The 27,359-nt window shown below is 35.1% G+C and overlaps 2 protein-coding genes across 2 annotated transcripts; both read right to left on the bottom strand.

Annotated features, from left to right (window-relative positions):
• Nucleotides 1–260: 260 nt before the first annotated feature.
• On the bottom strand, nucleotides 261–11,133 carry LOC131855330 (RYamide neuropeptides-like). The gene is made up of 5 exons (XM_059206584.1): nucleotides 11,109–11,133; nucleotides 3,730–3,863; nucleotides 1,858–1,933; nucleotides 1,360–1,518; nucleotides 261–327 (listed from the first exon to the last, which is right to left on the bottom strand). Exons 2-5 carry the CDS (start codon nucleotides 3,848–3,850, stop codon nucleotides 297–299), a joined length of 387 nt encoding a protein of 128 aa, XP_059062567.1. The 5' UTR covers nucleotides 3,851–3,863; nucleotides 11,109–11,133; the 3' UTR covers nucleotides 261–296.
• Nucleotides 11,134–22,307: 11,174 nt separating this feature from the next.
• On the bottom strand, nucleotides 22,308–25,193 carry LOC131855331 (uncharacterized). Its single transcript, XM_059206585.1, has 2 exons — nucleotides 24,962–25,193; nucleotides 22,308–22,888 (listed from the first exon to the last, which is right to left on the bottom strand). Exons 1-2 carry the CDS (start codon nucleotides 25,151–25,153, stop codon nucleotides 22,736–22,738), a joined length of 345 nt encoding a protein of 114 aa, XP_059062568.1. The 5' UTR covers nucleotides 25,154–25,193; the 3' UTR covers nucleotides 22,308–22,735.
• Nucleotides 25,194–27,359: the final 2,166 nt, after the last annotated feature.

Here is a 27,359-nt window from a genome sequence, read left to right as displayed (position 1 = left end):
GCCAAAGCATAACAGTATACATCTATAATATAAGTGCTTGAGTTTTTGCATAATATAAATTATTTTTTTGGACAAATTTATATAATATATTGACAAAATACAAAATAAACTATTGTAGATAATGCAAACTCAGTGTTTAAACTCAGTTGGTAACATCAGTGAATTAGTGAAACATTGTGTAAATATTGTTACCTGCCAGTAACAGATTCAAATAATATTAATACTCTATGATTAATTGATCAATTGACATTGAAATTCAGCAACTGTTGTAATCGTGAGGCATTGGACAGCGATGTTTACTCTTCTTCCCCACCTTCTTCATTTCTCCTGTACAACAATGTTAATAATATATAACTCAAGACTATTTACAACACCATCTAGTACAAAACTAAAGAGAGCTTAAAGACAAACTGTAAAATGATTTTTATACAACGGTAGAGAGAAAAATATACTATAAAAAAATTGACGTTCATATGCGTTTTAAAAAAATTAAATAATTTTTAATTTAACTACCATTGAATATTATTTTGTATTAGCTGTACCCGCGACTTCGTCCGCGTGGAATTTAACTTTATTTTTTTTTAATAAAAGTATCTACTGCTTATTACATTAGCCATCTGCCAATAAAAGTCCCATCAAAATCGGTCCAGCCATTGCAGAGATAAGCCGGAACAAACCTACAGACAGACAGGCAGACAAAAATTGTAAAATATTTTTTTTTTCAATTTTTGTCTGCCTGTCTGTCTGTTAATTTGGTATATATACCGTATTTATATTAATATTAGCTACTCGCCCCGTCTTCGCACGGGTGTACATGTATTATATATATAAACCTTCCTCTTGAATCCCTCTATATATTTAAAAAAAACCAGTCGCTGTCGTTGTCTGTCCCTATGTATGCTTAAATCTTTAAAACTACGCAACTATTTTGAAGCGATATTTTTATACATACTAGCTTTTACTAGTGGCTTCGCTCGTATTAATTTATCCCTTTAGGGGTGGAATTTATCAAAATTCTTTCTTATCCTATGTCATAGTAGCTTTATGCAAGCAAAGTCTCAACCCGATCGGTTTAACATTGACGAAGTGTCATACAAACTTTCATCCCCTATTTTATTCCCTTGGGGGTAGAATTAATCAAAATCCTTTCTTAGCGGATGCCTACGTCATAACATCTACCTGCATGCCAAATTTCAGCCCGATCCGTCCAGTGGTTTTGGCTGTGCGTTGATAGATCACTATGTCAGTCACCATTGAGTTAAATATATTTAGATATAAAATATCTAAACCCGTGCGAAGCCGGGGCGAGTAGCTATTTATACAATAAAAGAGGTTTTATGTAACAAGTAAAGAACTCACCTGGTATCATATAGGTGTCGTATAGCGGGAGTGGAACCTGTGCACCTGTACAATGGGTACAGCCCTGTGAACTCGCAGACCAGTGTGGGTGGTCCAGATGCTAGCGTCACTCCAGCTGCACCCTCAGATCGCTTTCCATACCGGCTCCCCATGAAGAACCTGGACATTTAGATTTGGAATTTAATTCAATTTTTCTAAAATAAAAGAATTTTTCTATAGTAAAAGGAGTCTATGTTACTCCTTATTACATTAGCTTACGCGTGGAATTTTACTTTGTTTTTTTTTAAATGTAAGAATTTTTCTAAAGTTAAAATAGCCTAAGTTACTCCTTATTACATCTACCTACCTGCCAAAATAAAATCTTTATATAAAATTGAAGAGTTTGTTAACTAAAGTTAGTTCAGATTAGTTTCTGACCATGATTTGGCAGGTTTAGAAGTATCCTATGATCCTTCACCCTCGAGACTTCTGTGATCATCTTCATCTAAAATGCCTCACCTGTCATTCCTTGGCGTCAGCATCCTCGGTGGTGAACGTCCATACCTGGATCCAAGCACGAAAGGCATCGGTGACACTGAAGGGAAAATCCATCGGTAAAGTACCAACTAAAATGTTTTTATTTAATCGTATTAGGTATTATTTTGCGGAAGTCCATTTCACTACTTGATTCTTCGGCGACTCTTAGTCACGATAGATAGATAAAAATCTTTATTCGTATCCCGATAACAAAGAGAGTACAAACAAAATTCAAATAACACATAAGAATAGTAAATAGTAAATAAAGACTTATGAGGACCTACTGCACTATGCTGGCTGACATACCTAGATTTAATATTTAAGTTGCTATTATGTTGTTGACAAAAAATTACTGTAATGTTGCAATTATGTTATTCTACACAATTTGTATTGTTTTGGATGAATAAATAAAAAAAAATTATAAAAAATACAACACATAATAGAGCAAGAGCCCACGACGGCCAGACATAAGTCATTTTAGTAAACGTGAAAGTTCTTGTATGTGTGTCCCCAACACAGGTAAGAACGATCCCCAAACATGAAACCTGGATCGTGGTTCCTTTGGCAGGTACCAGGTAACAAAGGTGTAAAAAAAATATCAAATTCGATATTTTAAGAAACTCCATATTTTCATATATTGTTCGTAGCATTATTATAACTTGCGCTGCTCATTGCCAGACACGTAGTGTGGTTCCCACCCCCCGCCGGACCCCCCTAAACTATACTATTTTATAAATAAACTTACGTCATTTTAATAAAGCTGAACTTTATATATATTATTGAGAGAACTATTAAACTGAGTTTCATAAATTGCCAGACAGTTTTGTTGGTTCCTTATCCTACCAGACTCATTGAAACCGTATATCGGGTAACAACGGTGTATACAATTTCATATCAAATTCGTTATATTAAGATTTTTTTATTTTATTAAGATTAAGAAGTTTAGGGGGGTTCGGCGGGGGGTTGGAACCACACTAAGTGTCTGGCAACGAGCAGCGCAAGTTATAATAATGCTACGAACAATATATGAAAATATGGAGTTTCTTAAAATAACGAATTTGATATGATTTTTTTTACACCTTTGTTACCTGTTACCTGCCAAAGGAACCACGATCCAGGTTTCATGTTTGGGATCGTTCTTACCTGTGTTGGGGCCACACATACAAGAACTTTCACGTTTACTAAAATGACGTATGTCTGGCAGTCGTGGGCTCTTGGGCTATAACACTTTATCTTCCACATAGAATAAACATTAAAATACATATTAGGTGCCACAGCGATACGAAAGGGTTGAGCTACTCAGTGAACAATTTGCTCAGCGAGCAAAACACTGATTTTCAGTGTTTTGCTCGCTGAGCGGCATCAAGTCCCAAAAAGTATGTAAGTAGTAAGTGTGCCATGGGTACTAGACAACCGATAGATTTTTTTTTCTATACATCATCTACCTATGTATATAAAAATGAATCGCTGTTCGTTAGTCTCGCTAAAACTCGAGAACGGCTGAACCGATTTGACTAATTTAGTCTTGAAATATTCGTGGAATTCCAGGGAAGGTTTAAACGGTGATAAAATATGAAGAAATTGCATCTAAAACAATAAAAACAACAATTTTATTTTCCCATACAAACCTGTCAAACACGGTGCGTTAAGAAATTAATTGTGTACCAAAACTTCAAAAAATCTTTGACATATTAATTTTGAAATTAGAGTTCGCAGGATCAGTTAGTTATATAATAATTATACTACTAATATTATACATCGCCATGTATGTTTGTATCTATTGGAAATCAAACATGCGACCATCGGTAGTAAGGATTTTACTAACTAGACCACAACGTCTAATAACTGACTTACTTTCAGCTCTTTTTTCAGTGTCAGCTTGTATGAGACTTGCAAACAGCAGCATGAGGGCCCAAACACATCGCCACAGCATCTTGTATCTCGTTATAATCGTTGGAGGATCAGAGATGACCATACACCGGCTTGTGCTATTAACAATAGTAACAATATGTGTATATCTATACATATAAATAAAATTGGAGTGTCTGTTTGTAATATTGAAATAACCGTTTTTTACTACATGCATATGAATATAAATACGGTACATACACCAAAATAACATTTTTTTCAATATTTTTCTGTCTGTCTGTTTGTTCCCGCTAATCTCTGAAATGTCTGGACCGATTTTGACGGGACTTTTATTGGCAGGTAGCTGATGTAATAACGAGTAACTTGGACTTCTTTTATTTTAGAAAAATGAAGTTAAATTCCACGCAGACGTAGTCGAAAGTACAGCTAGTTTTAAATATATATTATAATATTTATATGACATAAATTATATATATATACATAGATTTTGTTAAGTTATTTATATATTATAGTATTACTAGCTGTTCCTGGCAGCTTGTCTATAAATAGATATATTTATATTTTTTATATCTATTTTTTATATGTCACTTTTGACTAACTATATATTTTTTTTGTTACTTCTTGCTGTGAGCCCTTTTGGGAAGAATACACATTTTTACTAGTATTTAGTTTTTATTAAAATAGTAGTTGTGTTCCCGCTCCAGTGACACTAGCTGTACCCGCAACTTCGTCCGTGTGGAATAAAACGAGCAAAGATTTTGATTTGGTTTTTTAATGGCTTAATAACCGCATCCGGGGCCTATTGTTAGTCCTATATGAATGTTTATTTACAGTTTTAAGAAAATAACATTTATTTAACATTTCTCCCTATATTCATATGGAAATCCAACATGTTTATTCCAAATGTTTTTCTAAGCAAAACTTAAAACAAACACTAAGTACGGAGTAATGTTTGCTAACCTACGTACATATGAATTGTTACAATTTTACAGAGTGCCGTCGTAGCGCAGTGGTTTACATCTAAAAGGTCGTGAGTTCGAGTCTAGTCTTAAAAATAATGACAGTTTATATTCTATAACATCTCTATATCTATGAAATTTGTAACTTTATCAAAACACATACTTATGAATTAAAAAATTTTTGTAATGTTTTACAAACCCCATCTAGTCCCACGATAAGCAAGACTTGTGTTATGGGTACTAGACAACTGATATATACATGTTTTTTTTGTAAGTCCATCAGTTGTTGGGTTGTAAGGTAAGTACTTGCTGGTTGTAAGGTAAGGTAAGTAGTTGGGTAAGTACATACATAATAGACATAGAAAACATCCAGACCGATACAAACAATCATACTCATGAATACAAATGACTGTACCGTATGAGGACTTGAACCTGCGACCATCGGTAGTAAGACGGTGTGCTAAACCGCTAGACCACCGAGGTCGTCGTAATAATATGCATAGGAGAATATCCATATACCCTAATTTTGTATATCTTTTAACATATCTCAATAAAGACAGCCATTTTTACATGACTATCCGGATATATAACAAACTAGCTTTTGCTCGCGCCTTCGCTCGCGTTAATTTATCCCCTTAGGGGTGAGATTTATCAAAATCCTTTCTTAGGAGATGCTTACGTCATAGTAGCTTTTTTTTTTGTGGATGATAATGGAATGGTGCTCCCGTTTGCGCTAACGGTTTACGCTGGCGGGGCACCAGTGGAGGATGATAAGATGAGCATGAGGTCAGGTTAGTTAGCCCATCGTGACAAATTCACCAGGAATTTAACATGGTGGTTTCCAGGGGGAACCGCGTGGAGGTCGACCTTCATAGTAGCTTTATGCATGCAAAGTCTCAGCCCGATCGGTTTAAAATTGACAAAGTTTCATACAAACTTTCATCTCCTATTTTATCCCCTTGGGGGTAGAATTTAGGTTAATCAAAATCCTTTCTTAGCGGATGCCTACGTCATAACATCTACCTGCATGCCAAATTTCAGCCCGATCCGTCCAGTGGTTTGGACTGTGCGTTGATAGATCACTATATCAGTCAGTCACCTTTGAGTTATATATATTTAGAAGCCAAATTTCAGCCCGATCCGTCCAGTGGTTTGGGCTGTGCGTTGATCACTATGTCAGTCAACTTTGAGTTATATATATTAAATTATCGCATTAAAAGAATTGAAAGTTAATTTGAAATTATAAACAGATAATTAAATTTGATTAGTATTATTACAGCATGCTTTAAAATAATTGAAAGTTAATTATATTAATTAAAAATTACAAACTGGTATTTCAATTTTATTAATACTATTGTAAACATGTACAACATTTATTTGAAAATAATACGAACTGAGTTTCTTGTCAGTTCTTCTCATCTTGAAATCATTCCGAACTGACGTTAGATTTGACATATCATTGTACTGTATTGGCGATGAGTAATAATTCACGTGTGTAATTAAGTCTGCATTAATAAAATTGTATTGTTAATGTATATATGTGATGGCTGGTTACGGAAACATAATGTTCGGCGGTAGCCTCACATTTGACCACCGCTCTCAGGAATGGAGCATATTCAAAAGCCGTTTTATTCCATACTGCACCGCAAATGATATTAATGAAGAGAATGATAAAAGTGGAATAAAACGGCCAGCATTATTATTAACGGCTTTGGTGGAAGACACATACCGCGTAGCGCGGGATATCATTTTTCCTACGCCATTAGAAAGAAGAATGAAGAAAAGAGAAATGAAGAATATAAATATCTCTTGGAGAAATTAGATACTCATTTTTCTTCAAGAAAGAGTACATTTGCAGAACGTTATCAATTTTATAAGGCAGAACAACGGTTAGGAGAAGATTTGGCTGAATGGGCGGCACGAGTGCGACATTTAGCGCAGTATTGTGGATTTAAAACAGAGCTGGAGACCGCTTTTAAATACAGTACAATCATAAGAGTCTGTAATAGACCTACATGAATAGAGATATTTTGAATTTGAATTTGTTGTTGTTATCTTACTCGTAAGTAATATTAGACTATATGATCATGACATGTGAGTCAAGACATTTGACGACTGCAACAGTTTAATAGACTGTGTCACCTTCAAATGGTCGCGGGTTCGACGCCCGTACAATATAATCATTTGTAGCCATGAATATACTATAGTATAAGGCGTTAAGTCCGCCATATGTACTTTTAGTATTTTGTGCAATGAAGTTATATAAATATATAAATAAATAAATACCCTACCTACTTGAACAAAGATATTTTTTCAATTCGAATGTGCCATCGACCACCAGATGGTAAGACAGTATGGTAAACTGCTAGTCGAGAATTTCTAGCCGTATTTTCTGAAGGCACAACAATAAGAACGGATGTTATCGTTGTTTTTTAACACTTCTTTTTACCGTCGGATGTCGAGAATTACCGTTGAGATGTCCAGTAAAAAGGTAAAAAAACGATTGTTATGTTCCGGTTTGTAGTGGTGGAATACTAGAGAGTTTGTAACGTAAAAGACGGTTTTTTTATTTTATATGGTCAAATGGCATGTTGATATCAGTGACCTCCGATCGATCCCCCGTTCAATTCAAACTGGGATAGAAATTACGACGATCTGAGCCGAGGTTCGAACCCCTAGCGGTGCCCTCAGACTAAAGTTATATCCGTCAGGCGGGAGTTGGCCTTCAGCCGCTCCATAAGTCCTTCCGCGGGTTTGGAGTGCCATCTGCACTCGCCCCCTATCGTCCGGTGAAGCTGTAAATGCCAGCTGCGGCCAACAGCATTAGAGTAATCCAAAATAATCTGTGTTACGATTCGATCTGGTTCTGTACCTCTCAGTTCTAGTAAAGATCCAACCACCTGTACCTATATTGTGTTTCAGTTTAGAGCTGCCTAGGCGTAAGCTAACCAGAGTTTGTGTTGCACTAAACAACTCATACAAACACATAATTTTTTTCTTAAATACATACATATTATACGTAGAAAATACCCAGAGCGATACAAACAAGCCTACTCATGAATACCGTCTGTGCCGTATGAGGAATTGAACCCGCAACCATCGGAAGTAAGACGGTGTGTGAAACCGCTAGACCACCGAGGTCGTCGGTATATTTGGTTTCATATAATGATTCAGTTACCACAATTTATGCCATTACTCAACAAGTACTACAGTTTGACTCCATTTGTTATTGTTTCATCATTAATCAACATGTCTTTTGAAACCACAGTCTCTGTATTTTCGAAATAAATGACTATTGTATGTACTAGTGCATCTCAGAAACTTGTATATTATATTACTAGCTGTCCCCGCATACGTTGTTTTGTCATATAAATTAATAACGCTATAAAAAAATAGGGGTTGGTGATAGAAGGGTGAAAATATAGAGTTGTATGTATTTTTTAAATCACAATAAAAAAAAAATTATAAGAAATTTTGTCCAAAAAATAAAAAATAATGTTAGTGGTGGACAACCCTTATCGGTTAGGGGTATGAGAAATAGATAGTAGCTGATTCTTAGACCTACTCAATACGCTCACAAAATTTCATAAGAATCGGTCAAGACGTTTCGGAGGAGTATGGGAACGAAAACTGTGACACGAGAATTTTATATATAAGATATAATTGTACATAAATCATAGATTTATATTGTGGAGATAAATAAAAACCCCATGATGGAATTTTCACATCTCTTCAATTATAATCATCAATACATAGTACAAAACAAAGTCGCTGTCGCTGTCTGTCCGTCCCTATGTATTCATAAATCTTTAAAATTTTTAGGATTTTGTAGCGGTTTTTTTTAATAGATCGAGTGATTCAAGAGGATGGTTTATATGTATAATACATGTACACCCAGGCGAAGCCGGGGCAAGTAGCTAGTCATTACATAGTATAAAACAAAGTCGCTGTCGCTGTCTGTCCGTCCCTATGTATGCTTAAATCTTTAAAACTACGCAACGGATTTTGAAGCGGTTTTTTAATAGATAGAGTGATTCAAGAGGAAGGTTTATATGTGTAATACATGTACACCTGTACGAAGTCGGGGTGGATATATATATAATGAATTATCTTTTTTTTTATAAAAGATCCTATGTATTTTCCTTTATTATTATTATTACCGCCCAACGGAGCTTTCCATTTGCGTCGGCCGTTTTTAAAAGAAGCACCAAAAATAAATTGAAAATAATGAAATAACAACTTGATGGTCAATTAAAACCTTTTATCGTTTAATCGGTTTTTATTCGTACATTCATTGTACCATTGTACCGATGCTGACGTCACAAATTAACCGACTGCGACCGAAATAATGGTTGCATGTGTATAAAATGCTTTTTTATTGACTTAGAGCTGTCTAAACGTAAGCTGAGCAGACCTTGTGTTATATGTACTAGACAACTGATATAAATACTTAGATATTTTTTGTAAATATATGTATAATAGACTAACTGTACACTCGAAATCGTCTGGTGGAATTTAATTTTCTAAAATAAAAGATTTTTCTACAATAAAGGTAGGTAGTCACTCTTTATTACGCCAATAAAAGTCGCGACAAAATCGGTCCAGCCATTTCAGAGATTAGCCGGAACAAATAGACAAACAGACAAAAACTGTAAAAAATGTTATTTCGGTGTATGTATCGTATTTATATTCATATGCATGTAGTAAAAAACGGTTATTTCAATATTACAAACAGACACTATATAGATATGTTTTTGTGAATAATAATGGAATGTTGCACCCGCCTGCGCTAGCGGTTTACGCTGGCGGGGCACCAGTGGAGGATGATAAGATGAGCATGAGGTCAGGTCGTTAGCCCATCGTGACAATTTCACCAGGAATTTAACACGATGGTTTCCAGGGGGAACCGCGTGGAGGTCGACCTGACATGGTACATTGCTAGCAATGGGGTTATCAATCCACATTACTAACAATGTAAAGGGAGGGGACGCCCTAAGAAAAGATGGATGGATTGTGTGAAAGATGATATGAATAAAAGAAGAGTATGTTCAGATATGACGAATGATAGAGAGCAGTGGAAGAGAATGACATACTGCGCCGACCACAAATAATGGGATAAAGGCAAGGTTATAATGGCAGTAATTACATTTTAATTGTTGATTTTTTTTTAAAGAATATATATTTAATAATAACAATAATAATCTCAGGACAATTCACACAGCGCCATCTAGACCCAAGTTAAGCTAGCTAAAGCTTGTGTTACGGGTACTAGATAACTGATACAAGTACGTAGATAATTTTTTTTTCGTAAATAAATACATATTATACATAGAAAATACCCAGAGCGATACAAACAATCATACTCATGAATACAAATGTTTGTGCCGTGCGAGGAATCGAACCCGCGACCGGACGTGAAGCGGTGTGCTAGACCGCTGGACCACCGAGGTCGTCTATTTGTTTAATTAACATCATCATTAGACCAATGCGGACTGCATTGGTCTAATGATGCTGCTGGACATAGTCCTCTCCCAAACCACGCTACTGAGTACGATTTATAATTTTAATATATTTATATTTAATTTTGTTGTGTTTTGTAAAGAAAAATTAATGTATAAATATATATTTTTAATTAATTGTGGGGACTGGTCTGTTCAGGTTGTGAACACTGATTAAATTTTTTGTTCTTTGCGATAGCATATGCTGGTGGTCACTCTATTCTCCCAAATTTTAATTTTAATGACTGTGTATTATTATAAACATGTTCCACTATTATTTGAAAAAAATACGAGCTGAGTTTCTTGTCAGTTCTTCTCATCTCGATATCATTCCGAACTGACGGTAGATTTGACATATCATAAGAGTCTGTAATAGACGAGAAGATACTTTGAATTTTGAATTTTATTTTTGAATAATAAATTCATATTTGTATGTATTATATTATTGCATTTTTTTTAAAGATTATTTAATACTAGCTGTACCCGCGATGTATTTGAAGTTGTAGTTGAATTTAGTTTATTTATCTAAAATAAAAGTAGCCTAAATTACTCCTTATTACATCAGCTACCTGCCAATAAAAGTCCCGTCAAAATCGGTCCACCCATTTCAGAGATTAGCCGGAACAAACAGACAGACAAAAATTGTAAAAAATGTTATTTTGGTGTATGTACCGTTTTTATATTCATATGTAGTAAAAAATGGTTATTTCAATATTACAAACAGACACTCCAATTTTATTTATATGTATAGATATGACATATAAACATATATTTTGTTGCATTTTTTAAAGAAAAAATAATGTTTTAGTATTAAAATAATTTATTCAATTAATTAATTAATTAAAAGAAAATTTATAATATATTTGATTAATGATTAAATAATTACATATGTGTTTCATTAACTCACCTGTGCAGTAGATTGCTCACACTGAAACCTGAAGTGGTACTCTGTGACTGAGTTTTGCGCAGGGCCTTTTAAAGCCACGAACCCGCCCCATCGCCACCCCATCGCCACCCCATCGGACCGAAGACAGGGTTGTCAACGACTGTATTATTACAACTAATTTTACCAATATTGGATTGGGATGGAAGTTTGTTATTCTGTAACGCAAAAACTACTGAACGGGTGATGAAACTTTACAGTAATATAGCTTACTAGCTTTTGCCCGCGGCTTTGCTCGTGTTAATTTATCCCCTTAGGGGCGGAATTTATCAAAATCCTTTCTTAGGGGATGCCTATGTCATAGTAGCTTTATGCATGCAAAGTCTCAGCCCGATCAGTTTGACCAAGTTTCATACAAACTTTCATCCCCTATTTTATACCCTTGGGGGTAGAATTAATCGAAATCCTTTCTTAGCGGATGCCTACGTCATAACATCTACCTGCATGCCATATTTCAGCCCGATCCGTCCAGTGGTTTGGGCCGTGCGTTGATAGATCACTATGTCAGTCAGTCACCTTTGAGTTATATATATTTAGATGCATCAGAACAACACATTTGAAAAAAGTTTCATCGATCTAGATCTGTGTACTGTATGGGTGTCTATATGATGAAAACATCAGTTTATAACAGTCTTATTAATACTATAAGTGCGAAAGTTTGATGGATGTTTGTTACTCTTTCACGCAAAAACGTCTAAACGGATTTTGATGAAACTTTACAGCAATATAGCTTATACATCAGAATAACACATTTATGTAAATTAGGCCACATATAATAAGCGTGATGCAGATGAAGTCGCGAGGGTCAGCTAGGAATAGAATAGAATAGAATAGAATAGAAAATCATTTATTCAAATAAACTTACATTGAAGCACTTTTGAATAGTCATTACATTTTTTTTAATCTACCGCTCGTTCGGAAAGCTGTCTCATCACAAGAAGAACGAGCAAGAAACTTGCGTGTTGCTCTTTTAAATAATTTTATTATTACTTTACATTTTTAAGTTTAAGTGTGTGAATACAAACCACCAATTAGCACTAATTCAATTAAATACTCAAATAGAAAAATATTGAATATATAACCAACTGGTTAAACAATTAATCAGAGGAAATCAGTCATAGTGATTAGAGCAGACCAGTCCCTACAAGCAGCACCCGTTCACGAGTATGACGGATGAGCCAGCCATCACTGCGCTCGACCATATTTTAGGGAGCCCATTGACCCGGCCCACCACGCCGCCACAAGTCTGGACATTTTAGTGAGCATGACTACTCAAAACACTAGACCACGTCAAAGCTACTTACAATTGCCATCTGATAGTAATATAATAAATAACTGCGGACAATTAAAACTGCGCCATCTAGTTTCACGGTAAGCAGAGCTTATAGGTACTAGAAACTAGCTGTTCCCGTGACTTCCTCCGTGTGAAATTTTATTTTATTTTACTAAAAATGAAATTTTTTTTAAAAATAAAAATAGTCTATGTTACTCCTTATTACATCAGCTACCTGCCAAAGAAAGTCCCGTCAAAATCGGTCCAACCATTTCAGAGATTAGCCGGAACAAACATACAGACAGACAGAGGAACAATAATTGTAAAAAAATGTTATTTTGGTGTATATACCGTATTTATATTCATATGCATGTAGTAAAAAACGATTCTTTCAGATACTTTGAATTTTGAATTTTATTTTTGAATAATAAATTCATATTTGTATGTATTATATTATTGCATTTTTTTTAAAGATTATTTAATACTAGCTGTACCCGCGACTTCGTCCGCGAGTATTTAACTTTATTTTTCTGATACAAAAGATTTTTTCTAAAATAAAAGTAGCCTAAGTTACTCCTTATTACATCAGCTACCTGCAAACAAAGTCCCGTCGAAATCACTCCACCCATTTCAGAGATTAGCCGGAACAAACAGACAGACAAAAATTGTAAAAAATGTTATTTTGGTGTATGTACCGTTTTTATATTCATATGCATGTAGTAAAAACGATTCTTTCAATATTACAAACAGACACTCCAATTTTATTTATATGTATAGATAACATTAATCAGTAGTCAGCCCTGTTAAACTGATAGCGGGGGACGCTCCCCCGGTATCAGTTTATTTCATACACTGATATCTTCACGGTGTGTCGGTCGCGGGGTAAACACGACTGGACGCAATTTTGATTATTTATCCGACCACGACTAATTAAGTTGTATAATAATAATAATAATAAAACTGACAAAACTGTACATCAAAATAGACCAGACATAACATTACACGACAAAATCAATAAAAAAGTATATCTTGTAGATATAGCCATCCCAAACACACACAATATACAAAGCACAGTCAATGAAAAACTAACAAAGTACACAGATCTAGCAATAGAATTAAAAAAACAATGGAAAGCACACACCATACACATAGTACCCATAGTTTTGTCATCCACAGGAGTTATACCAAAAAGTCTTATCAAACGCCTAGACACGTTACATATCCCCTCCTCTACAATAGACCTATTACAAAAAGCCGTCATACTAAACACATGCCGAATAGTCAGAAAATTTCTATCTTCATCACATAACTCATCCATGCTTGGCTAAGGCCCGCGTGTTTGAATATATTACCCCCGTAAAAAGGGAGATATAATAAATATATATATATATATATGTAATAATAATAATAATCTCAGGACAATTCACACAGCGCCATCTAGACCCAAGTTAAGCTAGCTAAAGCTTGTGTTATGGGTACTAGATAACTGATACAAATACATAGATATTTTTTTTTTTTTGTAAATACATACATATTATATATAGAAAACACCCAGACCGATACAAACAATCATACTCATGAATACAAATGTTTGTGCCGTGCGAGGAATCGAACCCGCGACCATCGGTCGTAAAGCGGTGTACTAGACCGCTGGACTACCGAGGTCGTCAAAAAGTTGTATAGCCTATAATATACACTAAGGAATCGATTTGTGATTTGTTTCTTCATAATTACGTCATAACCACTATTTTTAGTCTAATAGAATAGAATAGAAAATCATTTATTCATATAAACTTAATTTAAGCACTTTTGAATAGTCATAACATTTTTTTTTATCTACCGCTCGTTCGGAAAGCTGTCTCATCACAAGAAGAACGAGCAAGACAGTTGTGTGTTGCTCTTTTAAATAATCCTTGTAAGTTTACATTTACAAGTCGAAACGTGTGAATACAAACTACCAACCAGCACTAATTTTTTTGGGTCACATATAAAAACACCATAAGATTAAATCAGTCGTAGTGATAAGAGCAGACCAGTCCCTACAAGCAGCACTCGTTCACGAGTATGACGGATGAGCCAGCCATCACTGCACTCGACCATATTTTAGGAAGCCCAATGACCCGTAATAATCATCATTATATATAAATAAAATAAATAAAAGTCTCTGTCGCTGTCTGTCCCTATGTATGCTTAAATCTTTAAAATATCGCAATGGATTTTGAAGCGGTTTTTTTAAATAGACAGAGTGATTCAAGAGAAAGGTTTATATATATAGTACATGTACACTAGATTTTTTACTACATGCATATGAATATAAATACGGTACATACACCAAAATAACGTTTTTTACAATTTTTGTCTGTCAGTTTGTTCCGGCTAATCTCTTAAAATGGCTGAACCGATTTTGACGGGACTTTTATTGGCAGGTAGCTGATGTAATAAGGAGTAACTTAGGCTATTTTTATTTTAGAAAAATTAAGTTAAATTCCACGCGGACGAAGTCGCGGGAACAGCTCGTTGGAAATAGTACGATGTGCTAAACCGATAACTACCGGTCTTGAAATTAGTATTAAAAATACATTTGTAATGTTTATTTCCAATAAAGGTTACATCGAGGCTATTCTGGTCAAAACTTTTGGTCACATATTAGTCAACTGAACTCCACTTAAGTTTTAAATCGGGAATAACTATTATTAACTCATTAGACCAGTGTTTCCCAAACTTTGTTGTGCCATGACCCACCGTAATATACATAATTGGGGGAAGGGGGTTGTTAGACATGTGGATTGATAACACCATTGCCAGAATGTACCATGTCAGGTTGACGCAGATTTCCCTGGAAACTATTGTAGTAAATTCCATTTGTCACGATGGCCTAACTGACCTGACCTCATGCTCATCTTATCATCCTCCACTGGTGCCCCGCCAGCGTATACTGTTAGTGCAGACGACGGCACTATTCTATCAACCCTCAAAAAAATGCAAATTTTGTAATATTAAAAAAACTATTTTTTATTTCAATGTTATAAATTCAAATAAAAAAATCGGTTGTTTGCCGCTTGTGGACGTTAAAAATTTTATATTATATTTTTTTCCCTACCGTCCAGTTCAGTACATAGATCCAATTGAGAAGAACTGGCAAGAAACTCAATTGAATTACTTTTTTTTTTGAAAGCCAGTTTATTTACAAGGTACATATATGTAGGTGTCTATGTCTAACATTAAAAGAAAATGTCGAGCAACAACAACTACTGCCATGCACGCTCATCATTAAACATTGCAATATTCCTCCACCAAATAATAATTGTTTAAGAATTTCCTTTTTTCATTAAATTTTGCATTGCATTTCAATGGCCTGGAGAAAAAGGGACGTAGGGGCCCACGTCCCCTTTAAGATCTAATGTCAACAGAAATTACAACACGAAGTACAGTGTTCCCCAAATTTACTCGACTCGTGTCGAGTATATTTTCGATTTCGAATACCCCTGTGGGACGTGGGCCCCTACGTTGCGCCTACTTTGGGAAACACTGTTCGTGTTGTAACTTCCGTCGACATTAGGTCTTAAAGGTCATAAGTTTGTTTGTTCTCTTTTATTTAACTATATTGTACAGTAAAAAAGGACAATTGACATTCTAAAATTGTAATATTTATCTTAGACAATTCACCCAGCGCCATCTAGTTCCAAGCTAAGCTTTGCTCTTGTGTTTTGGATGCTAAAATTCTAAATGCACACATAATATACATAGAAAACACCCGGGCTTTTAGAAACACTCTTACCGCTATTTTGTCTGTCTGTCTGTCTGTTTGTTTCGGCTAATCTCTGAAATGACCGATTTTGACGGGACTTTTATTGGCAGGTAGCTGATGTAATAAGGAGTAACTTAGGCTACTTTTATTTTAGAAAAATAAAGTTAAATAAGCTAGTTTATATATATGACCCCAGAAGTGGAAAATTTACGGTTATTTTTTAAATATGAAACTTTCCAGTTCTGAGGTCAGCTCTCGATATGACGATTGCTCTAAATACAGAATCCGTATTGCATTCTATCAGTGGGGTACTTATTTGATCAAAAGAAATTATATTACAAGGCGATCTATTTTGAATCGACTTTACTCAATGTTATTTGCATTTATGACGACTTAACTGGCCAATGTCTGATTTAAACTGACAGTATACGATGATGACTGTCATTTTAGATATTTTAACTTTTTTTCTTATAGATTACATTTATTTGAAAAGAATACAAACTGAGTTTTATGTCAGTTCTTCTCATCTCGAAATCATTCCGAACTGACGGTAGATTTGACATATCAGAGTCTGTAATAGACCTACATGAATAAAGATTGAATTTGAATTGGAATAAGGCAATTGTGCTGTTGAAGTTGCCAAGTTCTGATCTAAACGTGTTTACCTGTTTTTGTAATGAATAAGGTTTATCATTGACATGAAAGAAGTCTCCTACTTCCGAGTTTCTGGGAGGAGCTTGGCTGGCTACTTTAGTAGTCTGGCTCTACACGCACAACGGTCCAGATGAGAGGCTAATTGCGGAGAATGGACTCCAACTTACATTACATTGGGTTGGCTCTCCTAAGTTTGCTTGTCAAGACACCAGGAGACTGCGCTTTTGGGAGGAGCTTGGCTGGCTACTTTAGTAGTCTGGCTCTACACGCACCACGGTCCAGATGAGGGACTGATTGCGGAGAATAGACTCCAACTTACATTACATTGGGTTGGCTTTCCTAACTTTGCCTGAAGATCGTTGTATCTTTAGTTAATTTAAATGTATTTATTGTGCAATAAAGTGTTACAAACAAACAAAAACAAGCTAATTGTAGCGGAATTAAACAAAATAATATAAATACATCAAGTAGTTTCCTGTCAGTGTGAAATAGCTCTTATATATCTCTATATGTACTTACTTCAAAGGAAACTACCTATCAGCTACTTATGTATTTATATTTAATTAAAATTTGCAATAGTCGCAGTGGTCATACGAAACCTTAGTAAATAGGTACCAAGTTCAATTCCAATATAAGAATATTACATTTTAATCAGTCTTTTGTATAACATCCTTGTCCTCTCGAGAAAGTTCTTAACGATTTCAAAAAGGAGCTTTTCTTTTAGTTAAATCATAGCCTGTTACTCACTAAACGATTACTTGAATGACGAGCGTGCATGGCAATAGTTGTTCATGTTCGGGATTTTCATTTAATGTTAGACATAGACACCTATATAAATATACATTGTAAATAAACTGACTTTAAAAAAAAGAAATTCAATTGAGTTTCTTGTCAGTTCTTCTCAATTGGATCTATATACAGAACTGGACGGTAGGGAAAAAAATGGAATTTTTTTTTTTTTGACAATTCACACAGCGCCATCTAGACCCAAGTTAAGCTAACTAGAGCTTGTGTTATGGGTACTAGATAACTGATACATATACATAGATATTTTTTTTTTGTAAATACATACATATTATACATAGAAAACACCCAGACCGATACAAACAATCATACTCATAAATACAAATGTTTGTGCCGTGCGAGGAATCGAACCCGCGACCATCGGTCGTAAAGCGGTGTGCTTGACCGCTAGACCACCGAGGTCGTCATCAATTTGAATTTAGTGTATTCGTTTTTTATATTTGCGAGGGAATGATAGACGTATTTTATCTATACATATCTATACATATAAATAAAATTGGAGTGTCTGTTTGTAATATTGAACTAACCGTTTTTACTACATTCATATGAAAATAAATACAGTACATACGCCAAAATAATTTTTTTTACAATTTTCGTGTGTCTGTCAGTCTGTTTGTTCCGGCTAATCTCTGAAATGGCTGGACCGATTTTGACGGAACTTTTATTGGCAGGTAGCTGATCTAATAAGGAGTAACTTAGACTACCTTTACTTTAGAAAAATTCTTTAATATAAAAATAACAAAGTTAAATTACACAGACAAAATTTGTAAAAAAAATTATTTCGGTGTATGTACCGTATTTATATTCATATGCATGAAGTAAAAAACGGTTATTTCCATATTACAAACAGACACTCCAAGTTTATTTTTATGTATAGATATATAAATATGTTTCTTTAATTAATAAATTAATTGTATCTATGTTTTATTTAATTGCATCATAAAAGAAAAAATAACATGCATAATTGTTGAATTAATAAATTGACATATATATGTTTTATTTGTTGCATTTAAAAAAAATGTACTTGTGTACTTTAATATTATAAACAATATTAAAGTACACAAGTACATTTTTTTTTAATTAGACATAATAGACATTACATTTTTATTTATATGTATAGATAGTGATAAACTTCTAATGTCCTTCAAATCTATAGGCAAATTATTATATGCTTTTACAACTTGATCAACGGCGGATTCAGCTTAGGCGCCAGGGGGTCACATAGTCGTGGTCAAGTCAAGAACTTATAATTTAATTTTGATAACAATAGATACAAGTAAAAAGTAGGTATTTTATTAATGTACGTAAGTACTGTACTTAAAAATATTTATTCTTTATTGTACATTTGAAAAACTTAACACTTAATAACTTGTACATATTGCCATCTCTTGAAGACATCCAGAGAAGCACTAGTTAAATATAATTAATTAAATATTGAAGGTATGTAGTTACATAAAATCTGTATGGTGACAAAATATATAAATAAAATCATTATGTTCAATTAGTGGTCCACATAAGTCCTGGGCTCTGGGGGTCATGACCCCCATGACCCCCCCCCTGGATCCGCCGTTGAGCTTGATAACGCGGACAATGCCACTACCACAGATAACACAATATTACATCCACTACCTTATCACTACGACTGATTTAATCTTATTGCATATTTATATTTGACCCAAAAAATTAGTGCTTGTTGGTAGTTTGTATTCACACGTTTCGACTTGTAAATGTAAACTTACAAGGATTATTTAAAAGAGCAACACACAAGTTTCTCGCTCGTTCTTCTTGTGATGAGACAGCTTTCCGAACGAGTGGTAGATAAAAAACAAATTGTTATGACTATTCAAAAGTGCTTAAATTAAGTTTAATTGAATAAATGATTTTCTATTCTATTCTATTCTACCTTAAAACTAGGAAGCAGGAGTTGGACAGTGTTACTCACGCAATCTTTACGCAGTCTATTTCGGTCGTACATACAGATTAGCTTTAATATATACAATTTTATGTACTTCATTAATCAGATATAATATTAATTATTACAATGGACGTGTATGCGTCTTGATCTAATTAAATTTATAATTATATTCATTAAAAAAGTTTCAGACTGCCACAGTGTAACCAACTGTCAGAGTTTGTGCGGGATGTCATGGCGGACGTTTTAATGTGCTTTCTTATAATATTACTAGCTGTTCCCGCGACTACGGCCGCGTGGAATTTAACTTAATTTTTCTAAAATAAAAGTAGCCTAAGTTACTCCTTATTACATCAGTTACCTGCCAATAAAAGTTCCGTCAAAATCGGTACTTCCATTTCAGAGATTAGCCGGAACACACAGACCGACAAAAATTGTAACAATATTATATTCATATGCATGTAGTAAAAAACGGTGATTTCAATATTACAAACAGACACTCCAATTTTATTTATATGTATAGATATGACATTTACTGGATTTATTAATACTAGCAAGCCGCCCCGGACTTTCTCGAAAGCAATTTTTATAGGAAATAAATAAAATTTGAACTTTGATGGTTAATTTTAATGGTCCATGTGAACGCAATTTTGACACGGCATAGGTGGTCTAGGTTAACGTTCAATGGTCGTAGGTTCAATTCCTCGCACGGTGCAAACATTTGTACTCATGAGTACGAATGTTGTATGTATGTTGTATTGATGTGGATGTTTCCTATGTGTATTAAATATGTATTTAGGTACAAAAGAAAAATGTATTTAAGTATAATATTACCTGATTGCACTAACTCCTGCAATATTATCTGATTGCACTAGGAATGAGTGCGTAGCGGTTTCTATGTTGATTATCGCATGCCTCTTACTTGTTATTCTGTAATTATTAGTATAATATCTATTCAAAAGAGCAACACACAAGTTTCTTGCTCGCTCTTCTTGTGTTGAATTCAAATTCAAATTCAAAAATTATTTATTCATGTAGGATATATAAGCCGCTCTGCGTACGAATCTGCATTCCGAATGAGTGGTAGAATAAAAAATATGAAATAAACTCAATATAAGCACTTTTGAATAAGTGCTTATATTGAGTTTATTTGAATAAAGATTATTTCTATTTCTATCAGTTGTTTAGTACCCATAATACAATCTTAAGACTAGATGGCGCTATATGAATTATTATTATTGTTATAAGTCAGACCTTTATAAATTAAACATCCATATAATAAGTAAATTTTATCGAAAAGAAAAATAAAAAGACACCCCAATTATAACAGATATAATATATTTTTATTTGCTTTATACAGTAAAAGGCAAGACTTCCATTTAAATATTTTTCAATACATAATTCCGACAGATGAAATTTTCGTTGTAATCTCAGAAATTAATTGAGCTAGGATTTTAACACATTAATCGCCACAATAATATTAGAAAAAAATAACTTTATTAGATAATTTAGTTAAAAATATATCAAAGAAACTTAAAAAAATTAAAAATAAATAAAAAAAAAATTTCTGTGGTACACAGAATTTTTTTTTTGCCAAAATTCCCGTAATAACTCTATTTTTTATGTCACACATATATGACTTACGGGCCTATATTTTTTTTTCTCGACAAGCCGAATCAATATTATATGTCTGACGTTCATTTATTTAAGTTTATTGTTTGTAGCCAAGATATTTTCAGGTTTTGTTCCTGATAGGCCAAGCTTTCGAAACATAATGCAGATGTATTGTCTGCGTCAGACATCTAGGATTGCCGTGGCTTTATACCGTCAGACATATATGTCTGACACGGTCAAGTAGAACTTAGCATCAGACACATCTGACTGAAATGGCGATTAACATGTTAAAGATTCTATTATTGTTGTAACCTTAAATATATGTTAACAATGCTTCTAGTAAATCTATTTTTTTTATTACAGATGTCTTTGGCTTCAGAACACAGGGTTTTTTTTTCGGACTACTCTAATGCTGTTGGCCGCAGCTGGCCTTTACAGCTTCATCAGTCGATAGGGGGCGAGTGCAGATGGCACTCCAAACCAAAGGAAGGACTTATGTAGAGACTGAAGGGCAACTCCCGCCTGATGGATACGAGGCTGACGACACCAATAAGGGTCGAATCCTTATGCTCGTTCTTCTTGTGATGAGACAGCTTTCCGCATGAGCGGTAGATTAAAAAAAATGTGATGACTATTCAAAAGTACTTCAATGTAAGTTTATTTGAATAAATTATTTTCTATTCTATTCTATTCTGAATCCCGGGCGAGTAGCTAGTACAAATTTTTTTTTCGGACTACTCTAATGCTATTGGCCGCAGCTGGCCTTTACAGCTTCACCGGACGATAGGGGGCGAGTGCAGATGGCACTCCAAACCAAAGGAACGACTTATGGAGCGGCTGAAGGCCAACTCCCGTCAGACGGATACGACTTTAGTCTTAGGGCACCGCTAGGGATTCGAACCTCGACTTAGGCCGTCGTAATTTCGATCTCCATTAGAATTGGATGCGGATTAGTCGGAGGGGGGAGGTATTGTATCTTCGTTGTACAAAAATGTTATTCCATTATGTGAGCATTCTTTCTATTAACAGTTTTCTTAATATAGTGTTTTAAATTTGATGCGGTTATTATCTATACATATAAATAAAATTGGAGTGTTTCTTTGTAATATTGAAATAACTGTTTTTTACTACATATGAATATAAATACGGTACATACGCCCAAATAACATTTTTTACAATTTTGTTTATCTGTCTGTTTGTTCCGGCTAATCTCTGAAATGGCTGGACCGATTTTAACGGGACTTTTATTTGCAGTTAGCTAATGTAATAAGGAGAAACTTAAGCTACTTTTATTAAAAAAAATAAAGTTAAATTCCACGCGGACGGGCACAGCTAGTAGTTTAATATAAATTGATGTAATAAGGAGTAACTTAGGCTACTTTATTTTAGAAAATAAAGTCAAATTCCACGCGTACGAAGTCGCGGATACAGCTAGTAATTAAATACAAATGTATTTTCAATATAATTTATTACAGAGGAGGGGATTTGCAACGTGTCAAGGTGTTTACTAAGACTGCTTGGTATAATACCTTATGTTTTTTTTTATTTCATTATTATTATTATTATATTGGTGTTTCATTTAAATATTAAATAAAGTTCTTAATATATATGCCGATGTCATAGCTTATACCGCGACCTCTTTCACTCTTCATCCGCAAATTAACAAACGGATGTCCCACACCGCCTGCTGTTATGTTGATGCTTGCTTTGCTGTGTAGATTGTCCAGTGCTTGTATGCCCTGTAGATAAAGAAAAACAAAATAAAATTATCCAAATTATATCAACGACTATCTTTTGCCCGCGGCTTCGCTCGCGTTAATTGATCCCCTTAGGGGTGTATATCAATAGTATCATAGTACCTTCCCCTTAGGGGAAGAATACGGAAATTTATCCCCTTAGGGGTGGAATTTATCAAAATCCTTACTTAGGGGATGTCTACGTCATAGTATCTTTATGCATGCAAAGTCTCAGCCCGATCGTTTTAAAATTGACAAAGTTTCACACAAACTTTCATCCCCTATTTTATCCCTTTGGGGGTAGAATTAATTAAAATCCTTTCTTAGTGGATGCCTACGTCATAACATCTACCTGCATGCCAAATTTCAGCCCGATCCGTGTAGTGGTTTGGGCTGTGCGTTGATAGATCACTACGTCAGTCACTTTTGAGTTATATATATTTAGATTTCGTGTTCACTACCAGTATTCATCATTATTATTAGGGCGTTCAGCTTAGCTTTAATCTAGATGGCGCTGTGTATTATTATTATTATTTATTTATTAAAACTTTAATGCACATAATTTAAAAATACTTAACACCATGCGGCGTTATGTACCAGGCAACCATGAGTGGTGCAGAGAATAATTGTTGGCGTTGCAAATATAAATATATTAAATGATACACATAAAGATATACATATGAATAAATAACTACATATACGCTTGCGTTAATTTATCCCCTTAGAGGTGGAATTTATCAAAATCCTTACTTAGGGGATGCCTACGTCATAGTAGCTTTATGCGTGCAAAGTCTCAGCCCGATCGGTTTAAAATTGACAAAGTTTCATACAAACTTTCATCCCCTTGGGGATAGAATTATTCAAAATCCTTTATTAGCGGATGCCTACGTCAAAACATCTACCTGCATGGCAAATTTCAGCCCGATCCGTCCAGTGGTTTGGGCTGTGCGTTGATAGATCACTACGTCAGTCACCTTTGAGTTATATATATTTAGATTTCGTGTTCATTACCATTATTCATCATTATTATTAGAGCGTTCAGCTTAGCTTGAATCTAGATGCCGCTGTGTATTATTATTATTTATTTATTAAAACTTTAATGCACATAATTTAAAAATACATATGGCGGACTTAACACCATGCGGTATTATCTACCAGACAACCATGAGTGGTGCAGAGAATAATTGTTGGCATTGCAAATATAAATATATTAAATGATACACATAAAGATATACATATGAATAAATAACTACATATACGCTTGCGTTAATTTGTCCCCTTAGCTTTAATAGAATTTATCAAAATCCTTACTTAGGGGATGCCTACGTCATAGTAGCTTTATGCGTGCAAAGTCTCAGCCCGATCGGTTTAAAATTGACAAAGTTTCATACAAACTTTCATCCCCTTGGGGATAGAATTAATCAAAATCCTTTCTTAGCGGATGCCTACGTCATAACATCTACTTGCATGGCAAATTTCAGCCCGATCCGTCCAGTGGTTTAGGCTGTGCGTTGATAGATCACTTACAAAAACTGGCACTTACAAAACGTAACAATAGTCCCAACTATTGTTACGTTTATTTGAGGACTATTCTACAGGAGTTCAGTATTAGGTACAGGTTTTTGAAGAAGTATGACAGTGAATTATTATTATTATTATAATACCCGTAGTCCTCCATAGTCCTCATCTACAGGTATCATACCTAATCACCTACATCATAGTCTGAAACAATTAAATATACAAAAAACACTTTACATCACCCTTCAAAAGGCTGCCATCTTAAATACCTGTCGTACAGTCCGAAAATTTCTCGAAATAGGTGAAAAGGATATAACACCAGTCGCACACAGTTATTATTATTAATATTATTATATCTCTTTAACTCAGTTTTTGCTGGCTTTTTACGGTTTATAGCGTATACAGTTAAGGGCTGAAACCAAGTAAGTGCACTCAATAAAGTTTTCAATAAATAAATAAATAAAATGCGTTCAGTACTTTTTGCGTGAGAACAAACAAACAATCTGTCCATAAAAACTTTTGCATTAATATTAGCCAGATAAAATTCTAGGTACATACCTCAATCTTCTGAGAGCCAGGCAGATTGTAGAAGTAATATTTCACCCTCTTCATAAACGGTATTGCGTTGTACTCAACTAATTCGTGGCTAGCAACAGACACTCTGTTTGCAACATTTCCCACAACAAAATTCGATCCACAAACATAATAAAGCGACGTACAAATGATTAAAAATATTATAGTTAACTTCATTGTAATAGATTTTAATACGTGTATCGAATACTGCGAACAGATTGATAATGAGAGGTCGCAGATATCGAATAAGGTCGTGCGGTCTATATTTGACCATATATTGTGAACTGTCGAGGATTTTCCTCATTGTGAGTCATGTACTGCGTATGTAGATTTGAAATGATGTATGTTTTTAATACTCATAATATAATAGTAATGTATATTAGACCGCAAGTTGATCCATATACTATCCGCCATACTCGGGTGCTGCTTGTGGGGACTGGTCTGTTCGGGTTACGAACACTGTTTTGACTATTTGCTTTTGCAGCATATGCTGGTTGTCACTCTATTCTCCCAAATTTGAATTTAAAAATGAATCTGTATTATTGTAATTATGTATAATATTTATTTGAAAAGAATACGAGGTGAGTTTCTTGTCAGTTCTTTACTCGAAACTATTTCGAACTGACGGTAGATTTGACTATCATAAGAGTCTGTAATAGACCTATATGAAAAAAGATATTTTGAATTTTGAATCATCATTATCATCAGCCCACTAATAAATATGTTGTTTTTTTTTTACTACTATGGTGGCAATCAAGCATACGGCCCATCTAATGGTAAATGGTTACCGTAGCCTATGAACGCCTGAAACACCAGGGGTATCACGTGCGCGTTGCCGACCCTTAAGAAACCTTAATATACCCTTCTTGAAAAACCCCATGCTGTAGTCTCGTGGGAAAACCTCGGCAGGAAGTTCATTCCACAATCTAAGTGTACGCGGGAGGAAGCTCCTCTGAAACCGCCCTGTTCGGGACCACATAGGTTCCAGTGTGTGGGGATGAATTCCCTGTCGATGGCGAGCGGTGCGGTGGTAAAAGGTGGCTGTCGGCATCATCATAAATAAGTATAAATGTAAATAGTCTATGGTCACGGCACTGACGACGGCAATCTGCTACGGTAGCGCCGATACACCACACCCTTCTGACAGTAGCCCTCCTTCATGAAGGTGGGCAGCAAGTTGGTGGGGACTCGGGCCACCAATGTCTTTTTTTTTATTGGATTGTTTAGGCTATTGTCAGGTGATTGGACCTGTAGTACTACGACCTATTGTGCTCGCCCTTTTTCAAAGTTCGCTACCTAGACCCGTCAGGGACAAGAATTGAAGGATATTCATAGGAGCGATAGTTTTTATCTCCTCAGGATAGAGTGTAAACTTTCCAAAGGAGATATTTCTTTTGTGCATGAGTGGGCTACAAACACATAAGATGTGTAGTGGCGTTTCCTCGTCAGTTTGGCAAAATCTGCAGATTTTTGTTGGGGACATGCCTAGGTTATATGTTTGTTTAATCTGCAGTGTCCTGTAAGGGTCCTAGTCATGATGTATATGTTGTTTTTACTCAATAGCAGTAGTCTATTGGAGTATTTGTTCGAGTAGCCCGATATTAGGGCTTGAACTTGAACGAATGCCTTGAAACTCGCGTTGTTTTTTTTTTATAACACAAGGACAAACGAGCATGCGGCTCACCTGATGGTAAGTGATTACCGCCGCCCATGAGCACCCGCAACACCAGGGGAATTGCAAGTACGTTGTCGGCCTTTTAAAAAGGAATAAGCTCTTTTCTTGAAGGTTTCAATATCGTATCGGTTCAGAAATACCATTGCTATAAGGTGATTCCACAATGCGGTTGTGCGAGGCAAAAAGTTTCTAGAAAACCGCACTGTGGAAGACCGCTATTCATCCAGATGATCAGGATGGTATTTCAGTTTCTGGCGGGTGGTACGGTGGTGAAACTCAGCAGCTGGTATTAATCCGAACAATTCCTCAGAACACTCTCCGTGATATATGCGGTAGAAAATGCACAGAGATGCAATATCACGCCGCAAAGCCAATGGGTCGAGTCTGTCACATAGACGTTGATTACCAATGATTCTGGCTGCTCGGTTCTGAATGCGGTCAAACGAAGTAACTGGTATTGTGGTGCTCCCGCCCAGAGGTGAGAACAGTATTCCATGTGCGGCCGGATCTGCGCATTGTATAATTGCAAGCGATGGGCCGCCGTGAAATACCGTCTCACTCTACTGAGCACACCAAGCTTTTTTGAGGCTATTTTAGCCTTGTCCTCCAAATGACCGCAAAACTGAACGTCACTGGATATATCAACGCCAAGGACCTCGAGATTTGGCTTCACATCAAGGAGAGTGTCTTGAAACTGAGGAGATACTA

This window comes from Achroia grisella, unplaced genomic scaffold (assembly GCF_030625045.1).
Source record: "Achroia grisella isolate CSIRO2021 unplaced genomic scaffold, CSIRO_AGI_Agris_v1 utg1360, whole genome shotgun sequence".
NCBI lineage: Eukaryota > Metazoa > Arthropoda > Insecta > Lepidoptera > Pyralidae > Achroia > Achroia grisella.
Note: the sequence above shows the minus strand (reverse complement) of the source record. Positions and strands in the feature narration are given on the sequence as shown.

Bases quoted from the DNA above. Each gene is read 5' to 3' on its own strand.
- LOC131855331 (XM_059206585.1), bottom strand. From the start codon at position 25,153: ATGAAGTTAACTATAATATTTTTAATCATTTGTACGTCGCTTTATTAT. The intron at 22,889-24,961 runs GTATGTACCTAG...CTTTATCTACAG, and splicing joins CTGGCTCTCAGAAGATTGAG to GGCATACAAGCACTGGACAA.
- LOC131855330 (XM_059206584.1), bottom strand. From the start codon at position 3,850: ATGGTCATCTCTGATCCTCCAACGATTATAACGAGATACAAGATGCTG. The intron at 1,934-3,729 runs GTAAGTCAGTTA...TTTTCCCTTCAG, and splicing joins CACTGAAAAAAGAGCTGAAA to TGTCACCGATGCCTTTCGTG. The intron at 328-1,359 runs GTGAGTTCTTTA...ATTGTTGTACAG, and splicing joins CGACACCTATATGATACCAG to GAGAAATGAAGAAGGTGGGG.